Source organism: Cajanus cajan, chromosome 5 (assembly GCF_000230855.2).
Source record: "Cajanus cajan strain Asha chromosome 5, NIPB_CcT2T_4, whole genome shotgun sequence".
NCBI lineage: Eukaryota > Viridiplantae > Streptophyta > Magnoliopsida > Fabales > Fabaceae > Cajanus > Cajanus cajan.
In genome coordinates, this window is record NC_138521.1 from 782,781 (window position 1) to 796,899 (window position 14,119).

Here is a 14,119-nt window from a genome sequence, read left to right on the forward strand (position 1 = left end):
ATAAAGAGAATATTTGAAACTAGGAATGACAATGGTCCTTATGATGGCAAATAGTAGGATACTCATACTCGTCTTGTCAAATAAAAATATGTTCCATACCCGTCTCATATCTGCGTGAATATACTCATGGATATCCATGAATATCCGTAAGTTATTTTGAAAATAAAAAAAGGTATTATAAATAAACTTTAAGTTTATATTTGATATTAAGTATATTAAAACACTAAAGATAAACAATTAAAATTAATTTTTGAACCGATAATTAATGATAATTCTTTCGAAATATAAAAAATATAAGATAAAAATATGAGTATTTATGTAATATTACCTAGCAAATATTCATAGGTATGAATACTACTATGTCTACTCCCGTCTCGTTTATAAATCGATAAAAAAAAGTACTCGTACATGTTATCAATGAGTATCTATTTAGGCTATCCATATATTATCCATGACGATATTTATCTGCGAATACCCGTAAATACTAGTATTTTTGTCATCCCTATTTCAAACAAATAATAAAGAGAATATCTGAAAATACTACCTACATTCTTCTATTAGTGTGATAGTTTGCTTTTACTATGTCCATTTTTCCTTTGCTGTTTTAAATCTTGAAGCCTCTCAGCGTTTACAAATCTCTTCTTATTTACCTTTCAAAGAGATGAGTAAAAAATGCACAATTATATTAATTTTCAATCCAATACACTAGCTAAGTTTTAGTCCATAGAAAATCAATATACTTGGTAATGGAAGGAAATGAAATTCAGATTTTACTAACTAAACTGCGCTTGCTTACAGGGTCGAAACTATATTACTCTTAAAAGCTAGTGGCTAAAGTCTACACAACTGTTACAAACTACTGGACACATGGCACACACAACACACTAGAGTTGAAGCTTCATACAATTCTCAACTCTTTTAGCCATTGGGAATGCAAAGGGCATGGATCTGGCTTGCCTTGTGCCGTAGCCTTCTCAGAGAGAGAATAAAACCAACCATTCCTCCATTTGAACTGCAACATAACAACTTATATGTATCAAATTCAGAGTTAATGGGTTTTCTTGTGAATCCAATATAATTGTTAGTTGTTACTGTCATTTACCTCCTTAACTGCTGTGGGGAAGTGGGCCACTGCGCGGGAATATGCACATAAGCGCTCTTCCATGGCTTCTTCAAATGTTAACCCCTTTTCACTTGCTGCTGCTGATGCCAGTTCTGCTATGAGGCGAGCCAACTGAAAGGGCAAACATCAGTCAGTGCTCATTGCATATTATATATTTAGTATTGGATACATCATTAAAGAAAAGCGATTTGATGTAAAATAATTTAGTCATTAATTTTCAGATTTTTTTAAAATTGATTTATGTTTGTTTATAATCATAAAAATCATTTTTTTTAAGAATTTAATTATAAACCCTAAATCCAAAATTCTAAATTCATACAATATAAAGCAATTTTACACGGCCATCCAATCACGACTTATTATAAAATATAAGTTTGTTGACTTTTTCAACAATTACCTTAGAAGTCATAAATTGTAATTTCTAATTGGTTGATTGTATAGAACTTTTACATCGACAATACATAACTATTAAACTCTTTTTAATAGAAGCAGATGATTTAACAGGAAGCTATTCAAAAATGACTTCTGATTTTAATCATATTAAGCAATCCACAAACAAATAAATTGATTGAACTTTTTTTGTTAGCAACAAGGTTATGTTCCGCTGATAGTCATAGACTAATTCTTTTTGAAGCAACAAAACATATAAGAATCAAACCCTGTCCTCAAGGAGCCAACTATCTACTAAGTGCTAACTATGCTAGACCTTTTTGGTAAATAGATTGAACTATGAACATATTTTATGTTAACTTGATTTCACCAAAACTCAGGGCCCTCTCTACCTACTCATTTGTAACCCTGCTAGCACATAGAAATTGATATAGGTCACTGAGTAGACACCCCTCTTGAAGACCCAAAAGAAGAAACTTTATCTATAGATAGAGTCAAAGAGGGAGAGAGGGATGAACCGGATACTAATCGTGTACATGTTATGTTGTCTTGTAATCAAGCAAAATGTCATTGATTAACAGAATTAGCAGATTAACTCGGAGAAATTGACAACTGCAAAGCTTACTTCGGAGCGGAATTCCTTTTCCACAACACCAACAGAAGCCCCTCCATGACGTGCTCCAACAAGCATGACAGAACAAATCCATATAAGCTTCTCCAACATCTGCTTCTGAAACGCCTCCTTGTCAAGAACCTGGCTTTTGAGACATAGATCAGCGTATGATATATTATCAGATTCAGATTTGTAAACATTTCCCTCTAACATTATACAAGAAATTCTCATAATTCCAATCTTGACGCCAAGCAAACCAAAAACATGATAAGTGACCAAAAACAAAAAAACCAAAATCATAATAAGTGAGAATTAAGACACTTGAATTTCCCAAAAGTAAAAAGAAGTCCCACAAATATTTTGAGTAACCACTTACACCACTTTAGTTGAAGAGGTTGTCATATTAGCATCTAAAACTAATAAATTGTAAAATTAATTCCTAAAATGTCAAATAAATCTTTCTTAATGTTATTTTAGTTTATAGATATATATATATATATATATATATATATATATATATATATAATAACTTTAATCACATATTTCTTTGAGTTTTGGACTTATGTAATTATTATTAATTTACACTTTAAAACTAATGCTACAGCATATTCTAAATTCATGTACCAAAGTGGTGTTAAATGAATATATATTTTTAAGAAAAAGAAGAGACATTGCAAAGATAGATATTGTTATTATGCATACCTTGCAAGAGAGGCTTCCAGCATTTAATCTTGCAGCAACAACAGAAGCCCACTTGCCAAATGCAGCAGTGAGTCCTTCAGGATTGGTATCAGTCCTACCATCAATAGGAGTTTCCCCAATTTTGGACACAGCAAAATACGCCAACACTTGGTTTGCCTCACTCAACCCTTTGCTTTCCAACCACGGCTCCATCATTCCATTCTGGAAAAACACCAAATCTGCCACACGATCAATGACTCATTAATACCCAACGGAATGGCATTGAAAATAAAAATCAAATTTTTAGGTGAAAGGGGTTACCGGGCCATCTGGAAGGAGGAGTGGATTGAAGAACGGAATCAAGATCATCGTTTCTGGTGCAGACGAAGATGGGGCCCTCGAAATTGAGGGGTACGGACTCTCCCCGGCGGACGAGGAAGTCTTGGCCGGTGCCCATGTCTTGCAAGGCCCTGCCAACTCTTCCGCCGCCGACAATGACGGCGGGAGCGACCTTGGTGGCAGGGGCGGTGACGATGGTGGTGGCCATGGCGGAGACTTTGGATCTGAAGGGTGAGGCTGTTGTTGTGGGAGAAATGGAGAAGGATAGGGAAGTGGCAGTGGCCATGAAGGTGTGAGAGTGAGTGAGAATTCAGTGGAAGAAGAAGATGGAGATGGACATGCTTCGTTTTCTTTTGCTGGGTTGTTACGCCACTCGTTATTAGGGGAAGGTTCTATCCTTAACTCAACAACTTTTTCGTGCCAACATGACTTGTCGTCGTTTCTTTGATCGTGATTTATACTGTACCATACTTCAAGAGTCGTGTTTTAATTTTAATCCTCAATTTTCGGATAACCAAATATTTAAACTACATATGTTTAAATACATGTTGATATAAAAAATAATAATAAATATATAAATACAAAATATTCATTTACTTCAAGTATAAATTCATTTTATTCAATAATTTATTATTTATATCAAATTTAAATGATTTAATAATTAATATGTAATAATATATATAATGAAAGAAGAAATTCAATTATTTTAAAAGACTTATTCACTTAATAATTTATATCATTTTAGCGATCGTTAAATCAAAAGTTATTAATGTATAGATCTAAGTTTGTAAGTATTTAGAAATTTTGAAAATATTTTAACATTTTGTTTCATTAATTCAAATTAATGTTTAAAATATTTTGATGATTATCCTTCAATTTGAATAAAAAAATAGAATATCAATTAGTTTTTAAATTTTTTAAAAATTTATAGACTTAATTTATATATCATGAACTTTTAATTTGACGATTTGATCACTAAAATTTAATATAAGTTCTTGAGTTGTGTAAATCTCTTGAAATAAGTAGATCTTTTCTCTATATCTATGTATACACACTATTATGTATTAAAATGTACTATTTAGCTAGCAAAAATTACTTTTTTTTATGGAAAGAAATTAGTTTTAATTACTAGTTTTAAGGTTTTATATAAACCATGTATATGAAAATATAAATTTTACACTATCAAGAGAAAATACATTCTATGTCTGTATGAAAAATTATTATTATTATTAGTATGTGTTTCTTAAAAAATTTAAAAAGAATGTTAAATATATTCAAATCAACATGTAAAATATTTTTATAATTATCTATTAATTTGAATTAATAAAATAAAGTATTAAATAATTTTTAAATTTTTTAAAATTTTGTAAACTTACTCTATACATAATTTTTTGTAATTACATAGTTGAACCATTAAAATTTAATATACAATATGAATTATTGAGTAAACTAAATCTATCAAAATTTACTTTTAAAATAAGGGAATTTGCGTTCTACATGAAAGTGATGACACACTTAGTGAATTTTTGATACGCGAAATATTTTTACTTTCTTGAAAATCTTAAATTAAAAATCATAGTTTTTCTTGTTTGGTAGCTATTGGAAAAGAAAAAAAAATTCAAAAATATAGTTTCCTGAAAATTATTTTTATCTCACTTTCCCACAAAAACATCCTCATAAATGAGTGAAAATCTAACTTTCTCGAGTTTGAGAAAAAAAAATTATGTATATAACAAAACCACAATATCTCTTTTTAAAAACAAAATGTTTTTCTCTTTCTCTCATTGCTTTTATCTTTCTCCCTCTTTTAGTCTCTCTTTGTATCTCTCTCTCGCCCTCACTCTTACTCCCCCTGTCTTCCTCTTTCTCTCCCCTTATATTTCTCTCTCCCTCTTTCTTTGTCTCTATCACTCTCATACCTCCTCTCTTTCTTTCTCTCTCTCCTTCCATTTCTCTTTCTCTTTCTATCACTCACTTTCACTCCCCTTCTTTCCCTCTCCCTTTCTCTCTCTCCCCATATCTTTATCTCTCTCTTTCTTGTATCTTATTATTTATTGACCTTATCAATTTTAATAATATCATTAAAGTTTATTTCTACAATTTAATAGTATTTGTTATTATTTTTTTATTTTTTTATTTGAATGAAATTAAATAATATATTTTTATTCTTTTTATTTATTATATAATATTTTCTTTATTTATTTCTTTTGTTGAATCCTATATTTAAATAATTTTAACTAAAAGGTGTTAAATTTTTAGTTTAATGTCATATTTATAATAATATTTGAGTAAATAAATATATCTAATGAGATTAAACAATTTTAGGATTTAGGATTTTGGGTTTACATGAATCATTGTGGTGGAAAGAGTTGTACCTCTAAATAATTTATAAAAAAATAATAATAACAACAACAATATTTTTATTTTTATATTATTTATTGTATTTTAAAATTTTCCTTTTCATTTTATTTTATTTTTTATTGTAACACCCCATTTTTTATAAAATATAATATAAGTATTAAATTTTGATATTTTTATCTTATTAGTAAAGGTTGTTAAATATTTGTTTTAATTATTTAATATAATTTAGAATATAATATATAGTGATTTTATTAAAGGTTATTATAATGTTTATTAAAGGGAAAAGGAATTTGTAACTGTGGTTAACTGTTATAACTAAATGAGGGTTAATGGAAGGTTAAGATTTTTAAAATAATAGTTTTTGATCAAACTCTCTTACACCTTTATTTGCACATACACGCCTAAGAACTCAAAGAGCAAGAGTAGGAAGGAAATCATCTTGGAGTCATGCACCGTCATCTAGAGATTATCCAAGTAAAGGGGGAATGAGAAAACCCATCTTTGGGAATTAGGTTTATGCATGAAGGGTAGAGGGGTTGGTTCCCAATCCTATAAGTGCTCTGTTTGATGAAATCTTATTTGCGTTTGATGTTGTTTATTGATAAGATTCTTAATATAAATTTTTTAAGAAATCTGATGCTTTAAAATTAATTAACTGAGTGTTCTGTAAAAAGCGGGTTAGAACCTAAGGGAGAAGAATTGATAATTTTAGGGATAAAAGTTGTAGGCATTTAATTTGATGAATGCATATTGAATGGTAGATTTTCTCGACATAAAAATGAGTTTTGGATGATTAGAATTTCCATGATTGATTACTGTATCGTAGTTGGTGCATTTGAGTGTTGTATCACACGCGGCGCTGAGCTCAGGTGCTCGATGTCGGATGTGCCTTCATGCGTATAAAGGCACTACCAAGATGTGCTGGTTGTAACGACCCGCCGTGGTCCCTACACTTAGTGGAATCGCACTAAAAATAATGAACTAAGATAAATAATAAAATTGGATAACTTATAAATACAAAAACATAAAAAAAAATTTATATATATATATATATAAATCATTAAGTTTTTAAGTATTGGGTATTTATACAGTTATCCAAAACTACTATCTCCTAGTGCCGGTCAAGCACAAAACTGCTACCCAAGGTGACAACTCTAACACGAGTATCAAAACTCCCCGTCTCGCAACAGTCACCTCAACTCCAAGCTAGCTCTGACCTGCTCTCATACCAAGTATGATCATCCCAGTTCCACCACATGGAAACAGAAGGGTAAGCTAGAGTTTAAAAAAAATCAATCATACAAGTACAGACAATAGTCCATACCACACAATCAACATATTAACAATCATGCAATAAATACATAACAATCATCATCACAAATGACCATGCAATTCAACATAAAATCCAACTCATTCATACAGCTTAGAAGCAACTTTAATACAACAACAATAACAATATACAACTTAATGTTTAATGCGTCGTCACGCTTGTACAACTGGGAGATCTCCAACAACTGAAGTTGAGCAGTCTAGGTGGCATAAACCCTACCGAATCCAACGTTTGACCTATCTCCACCAGGTCAGGTATAGTACAACGTTAGGAACTCTGAAGAGAACCAGGTATAGACAACAATAGGTGATTTCTCAGGTGTGCCACTTAGACTCGGAGGTCCAGTACTACTGTCAGGACAGAAGGGTTTGGGTATGAGCCTACCACGGCCTTGGCTAGCTTCACCAATCCACATGTGGAGTTAGCCCACCCACTGTCCTCCAAGTACCACGCACCCTCCAATATCTAGTCAAAGACTGCATCTCTAACTAGATACCTTACTCAAATTGGTCATTCAACCATGACATGGATCGACTATTTCCATGTCGCCCACACAGTATTAAGGGATTCAACTTTAAAACAACTTTCAACTTTAAAACAACTTTCAACTTATCACCTTAGTACTATGTATCTCAACTTCTGGCCGCTTGTAATCAGTATAGTTCGACCTGGCCCCTATACTGTGGTCGCTTTGTACACGTGTGCCTCGACCTTGCCCACACACAGGACCAACTAAGTCCTAGAGGAGAACGATACAACGTCCACTGCAAGGGACAACTTCCCAATGAGGGTTTTTCAACAAATTGGGCTCTCAGAGCACCACAACTATCTCAATCCACACAATGGGATGAGCAACTTCGAAAACATCTCCCCTAGTCCTAGTGATCAACAACTTATCATCACAGTTTAATCAACTTATAAATCAACAACATATATCAGCTCAACAACTTAGACAACACACAACTTTTCAACTCATCATCTCAATCAACTTTCAACTTGAACAACACAATCAACTCACAACTTAATAAGCATAACAACTTAAACAACATACAACTTTTCAGCAATAGACATCACATCAACTTTACAGCAATATACATCTTAACGACAATAGACAACTTACAACATGCAAACAACTTAATTAAACAACTATAGTCATTACAATATCAACTTAATGTAACTTAACAAACTTTATAAACAACTTCAGCAATATACAACATATTTAAAATTCATCTATAAGGTCAACTTATATAAACAACATAAAAACAACTTAGTCAATCTACACTCTAACTTCCCTCACCTGAAGATTGGCTCAAAATAGCCAATAACTGAGAAGAAGTAGAATTTCTTGCCGAAGCTCAACCCGGAACTTCAATCCTCCCAAAGTAAGCTTCCTAATCTGAATTTCAAGAAAAGCCAAAAGGCGTTAGTGATCTAGAGAAGAAAAGGAGTCATACAGAGAAATTTGGGAGAAAAAGGAGCTCACAGACCGAGAGACCTTCTCTCTAAAACTTCTCTCTAAAACTCACATTCTCTTGAAGGCGCCCAACCCCTATTTATAGACTTTTCGGATTGGGCAGAACGGCCTGTACCGATACCGGAACGACCCGTTCTGAACTCCCTTAATACGCACAAAAATCACTTGCAGAACAGCCCGTTCTAAAATCAGAACGGAACTCATCCGGAACGGCCCATTCTCCTTCAGTAGTTTGGAACGGCCCGTTCCAATTTGGGAACGGCCCGTTCTGGCTACTGAATCTTTTTTTCCTACGTTACACTGGTGCCAGGCATGGAGAGGTTCATGCTGGGTGTGAGACGACTCAGGTGCTCTCTATCTCGGTATAGAGTCGGTCGTGGCTCAGTGAGGCCAGGCATGAGATGACTCAGGTGCTCTCTATTTCAGCTTAGGGTCGAGCGTGGGTGTCCAAGCTCGGTGTAGACTGTTAGGAGACTCTTTTATGATGTTTTAAATTGTGTGATTATTATGTTGTTGATTGGAAGATGGGCCTCATACGAGTGGCGTGATAATGACTTCTTTAATGAATTGTTTGGACAATGGCATTGTTGATTGATTATATGATCATGAATGTGTATATGTGCTTGGTGAATGATGATTATTATCTTGATGGATAATAATAGATGTAGATGATTATAGATGTTTATGAATGATGAACCATATGATGATCACAATGTATTTATATATAAGCATTGCATGGTTGTGACATGCATCATACTTGCATGATTCTGTGGTTATAGTATATTTCGGTACATGCATTAAGAATATACTCACTCCCTGTTTGTTTGTTGGTATATTTTGTATGTTTTGCAAAAGAGGATCTTCAGTCTTTGGAGGAGTATTAGGGGAAAATCTAGATGTGTGTGGTAGCTCTGATGCCAATGTGATACTGGAATTTGGGAGGAGTTTAGGAATTGTGTTACCTCTTTTGTTTTAGTTGAATACATTCAAGTTATAATTTAATTACTATTACTCTGTTATTTATTCTTTAGTTGAACTAAGTTACTTTATTTATGATTTTAATGAAAATAAATTAAGGGGGGTGTATTGGTTTAGGATTTCGTAGGATTTTAAAAGACTTTTTTTGAGTAAAAAAGTCCATTGGTATTCAATCAGGATTTTATGTCACTTAAAAACAATCCAGTGGTATTCAATCTGGATTTTTAGGATTTTTTAAAGAGTCCATTAAAATCCACTGGTATTCATTTGAGATTTTTTACAACTTAAAAACAATCCATTGGTATTCAAAAATTTAAGGATTTTAAAGGATTGTTGTGTGAGAGGGATTTTGAAAGATTTTCTAGTGTTATCTATAAATACCAGATTCATAAAACAATCCCATCCAAACCCATCGGATTTTGAAGGATTGTTTGAAATGATTTTTCAAGTGTTTTAAGAATTTTCAAGTGAGTTTTTCATCATTTTTTTCTATGCTCCTGTCTTCTCCATTTTTTTCTCTACTAATAATACTACACTATTGTTCATTGCTCATATATAATACTATTCTCATACCATTCTCCTATTTTGTGAAACTCTAATATGTAAATGATAGTGTCATTGACTTGTTTTATTTTTCTGTTCGTTCTCTTTAATTGACTTACTTTATTTTATTCTATGTAGTTGAATTTGTTCCTTTATATAACACAAAAAAATACTTGAAATTTTAACTTTTAAGTGGTAATTTTTTTTATGACACACGTTAAGAAAAGAAAAAGGTGAAAGATGAAATTGATATCATAATCTCAACAATATATATATATATATATATATATATATATATATATATATATATATATAAAAGATGAATTTGTTAGGGTTTTTGTGAGTCGAATGAGATAAAAATGGATCTTAGTAGGGGGAAGAACCCTCTTAGCATAAAAATTGCGAATTCTCTCTTTCCCTTGAATTTGTTACTCTTATCCCTCCTCCTTTTATGACTCAACAATTATTTTATTTTTTTTACTATGAATTTTTCTTTTTTATTTTTATATTATGAAATTAAGATTTTTTATATTTTAAAAAAAGAAAATTAACATAAGACATTGCAATATCTAATTTTTTAGGGTTTAGGATTTATGCCTTCATTAACTTATTTTTTAAAAAAGAAAATATTGTTAAAATATTTGTTAGAATAATTTATATTTATAAATATCGTTAAAAATTATCATATATATATATATATATATATATATATATATATATATATATATATATATATTCTCTATATCTAAATACTTCTATTTATATAAAAAAAATTATATATCTAAATATTTTTTCAGTATCGAATATACTAATTTTTTTATATAAAAAATTATCTTATGTTTCTATATTTTCGTTTTTACATTTTTTTTTATAATAACTGAGGTATTTGATCCATTTGGATAGCAAAAATATATTCGATCTTGTATGATGGTGTGCTTCTAAAAATAATAATATAATTTTATTGATTTTGTCTATTATCCGTAATTATTTATATAACTATTTTTTAACATATATTGTTTTAGTAATTCAAATGGGAGATTCACAAGGAAATAATAAAGAAAAATGAAAAGAGAAAGAAAACTATGAAGCTTGGATTAAGGATGATTCCGATGAATTGTTACAATTGATAGTGGATGCTATAAAAAGAGGATAGAATATTATAGAGAATTATTATTATTATTTATCTAGACATTATTTTTTTTATTTATTATTTTTATCTTTGACTCTTTTTAAATTTGAATGTATAATTTTTTTTAAATCTTATCAAATGTCAAAACTCCACAAAATCCTACAGAATCCATTAAAATCCTAATTTAAAAGTCTTGCAGAATCCATTAAAATCCTGATTTTAAGTCTTGTAGAATCTTGCAAAATCTTAAAAGTCATGAAAATCCTGCAAAGTCTTTTAAAATCCGCAGGATTTTTTTTAACTAAAAAAGTCCTTTAAAATCTTAATCCAATACACCCCCTAAGATTTATGAGTTATTTATATATTACTATTGGGGATAGATGGATGTCACATTTATTGTGTGGTGTTTTTATCTTTTTTTTACTGTCCAATTTGTCGTAAATATATATTTTTTGAATTTTTTTATTTGACTCGTGTTAGTTTTTTACTTTTTTTGTTTTGCCTATCCTTTTCTTTTTTGCTTTTTGATCTTTCCTATTCATCTTGTTGTATCTTCGTTGCCTCATTCCTATTAATCTTTCTACTTCAATTTACTTTTATATAATAAATCGTACAATCAGTTTATATATAAAAAAAATTATACATTCATTTCTTATTTTCAAATTTTATTAATTTTCATTTTTCTTTAACTTTTTATTCAATTAAAAGTTTGCTTATTTTCTTCATTAGTTCTGATCCAAGTATAATATTGAGTAGAGTTAAGGTGAATTAGGAGACATGTTGAGAATTCGCGACCTGACTTATATAAATCCGATTTATTTATTAAAAAAGCTAAATTTTAACTTATTTAAGTCTTGATTTGTTTATTAAAATAAGTTAAATTTAGACTTTTTAGAAATCATTTTTTTAAACGAATTTTAGGATTTTAAAAAAAGTTTAGTAGGTTTAATGAACTATCTTATTTAAAAATAAAATTATATTATATTATATTAATTTACAATTAATATTTATATTTAATGTATGTAATTAAGACTTAAATATATTTTTAGTTCCATAAAATAAAGCAAATTTTGATTTCAATTTCTGTAAAATAATTTTTTTTCTCTAAAATTTTGAAACTATTGATTTTAGTCTCTATTATTATATGATTATTTTTAGTTATCTATTTGTTTATTAAAAAGTTATGGAACAAGTGAGTATTCTAATTTTTACTAATACTATGTTAATGTATGAAACTTTTAAATAAAGAGGACAAGTAAATTCGTACACATGGGTAATATCTGAACCTAATTGTAACATTCTGATGTGCGGGAGCTAGGTGTAAGTCTTCAGATAAAGAAGGGGGGCATTCTTTTCCTTCATTTTCAAGAAAACACTCATCTTCTTCTCCTTCTTCCAATGACTCTGGCACACGAGCTCTTAGTGAGGAAGTTTGTTGTTGGAAGCTTGGTGGGAGAACTTAAAATCTTAGAAGATCATTGTTGCGGTGTGGTGTAGAGCTAGTGGAGGCCGAAAGTTCAGGATTCTCCTTCTCCTTTTTCTCTCTTTTTCTTTTTCCTCTCCTCACTTTAGGAGCTCAGAATCAATGTAAGAGGAGCTAGAACTTGATCTTGGTGGATGATTGTGTTAATTTTCATGTTGCATGTGTGGTTTGAATGCTCATTGATGCATAATTGTTTGAATGTTAAACTGATTTGCAAGGAGACTTAGTGTTCTTAGTTTTTTGGAGATTTTGTGGTATTTAGGATTTTGGAAGGAAAATCTTGATTTTGTACCCAAAATATTGTTATGAGTTATTTTATTGTTGGAAATTGATGTATTTTGGTTGTTTAGATGAGTTTTTATGATTTAGATTTAAGATTGGAGCCCATAGGAAGCTTGAGATGGAATAAAGAGGTTTGGAAACCCCAAAATCCCAAAATAATAAAGATGGTCTTTGTCATGAAACGGCTAGGCGAAATTAGAAATGAGAAATGGAGATGTCTCTAGAAGGAAATGGCTAAGCCCATTTGAAACGGATAAGTGAAATTAGAAATGAGAAATAGGGGTGTCTTTGTAAGGAAATGGCTGAGCAAAATTAAAGATGAGAATCAAGGGTGTTTTTGGAAGGAATCCACATAGCGGGTTTGAAATGGCTAAGCAGTTTTGTGCTTTTCGAATTAGACTGTATTATTTTCATAAAAGTCATAGCCCTAAATGTTAGTTTTCAAATGGCTTTGGAATTACCTAAAAAGGAGATTTAGAACTCTAGTTATGATTTATTTAGTGAGCAAAGGTTGAGTTGTTAGCATTTAGGCAAATTGTTGTGTTTTTTGTGATTCTCACTGCAATAGATGTTGGAGTTAGAACTTGAGGTCATCATAAGAGTTGTATAGAACCTTCATATGAGATAAAGATGAGTTTGATTATAGTAGTAGAACTCCTTATGTATTATTTTTGTGAAGGTTATCATTATATGATAGTTGATTCAGATAAGTTGGATGTTAATACATGTTGTATGATGTATGATGATGATGACAGACATTGATATGCTATTATGATTAAGTTGTCTAGCATTGATATGTTATGTATGATGAATGCACTAAAGTTAGCATGGTTGAAGTGGTATATAGGCATTAATATGTTATGTATGATTTATATGTTATAAATTGCATGGTTAGAGTGTTGAATAAGCATTAATATGTCGTTATTGAATGAATTATTGAGCATTGGTATGCTATTATTGAATGAATTATTGAGCATTGATATGCTATTATTGAATGAATTGTTGAGCATTGTTATGTTATTATTAAATGAATTATTGAACATTGATATGTTATACTTGGATGAATTGTTAAACATTGATATGTTATTATTGGTTGAGGTGTTGAGCATTGGTATGCTATACATGATTGGTATGGTTTGATCTCTATATGCATTAACTTAGGGTAATGTATATAAAAGATGTATGTTGATGTGATGATGCTAATAATACTGCAGGTGTTAAAGCATGTCAATTGACCTAGGACTAGAGGAGAGATGTTGTTTAGAAAGTGAAGATCCCATATAAGGAATCTTGTATTGGTGCTCTGGAAGGCTAATTGTTGAAAACCCTCATTGAGTAGGTGTGAAACTCTTGAAGTATATTTTATTAAGTCCCTTATAGGTCCTTAGTCAAT

General features: G+C 30.6%; 1 protein-coding gene across 1 annotated transcript; it reads right to left on the reverse strand.

The window, feature by feature from the left end:
• Window positions 1-662: 662 nt before the first annotated feature.
• Window positions 663-3,586, reverse strand: LOC109817001 (nuclear protein). Its single transcript, XM_020382194.3, has 5 exons — window positions 3,129-3,586; window positions 2,829-3,046; window positions 2,139-2,267; window positions 1,103-1,234; window positions 663-1,012 (listed from the first exon to the last, which is right to left on the reverse strand). The coding sequence occupies exons 1-5, from the start codon at window positions 3,430-3,432 to the stop codon at window positions 899-901; spliced, it is 897 nt and encodes a 298-aa protein (XP_020237783.2). The 5' UTR covers window positions 3,433-3,586; the 3' UTR covers window positions 663-898.
• Between the last annotated feature and the right edge of the window lie 10,533 nt (window positions 3,587-14,119).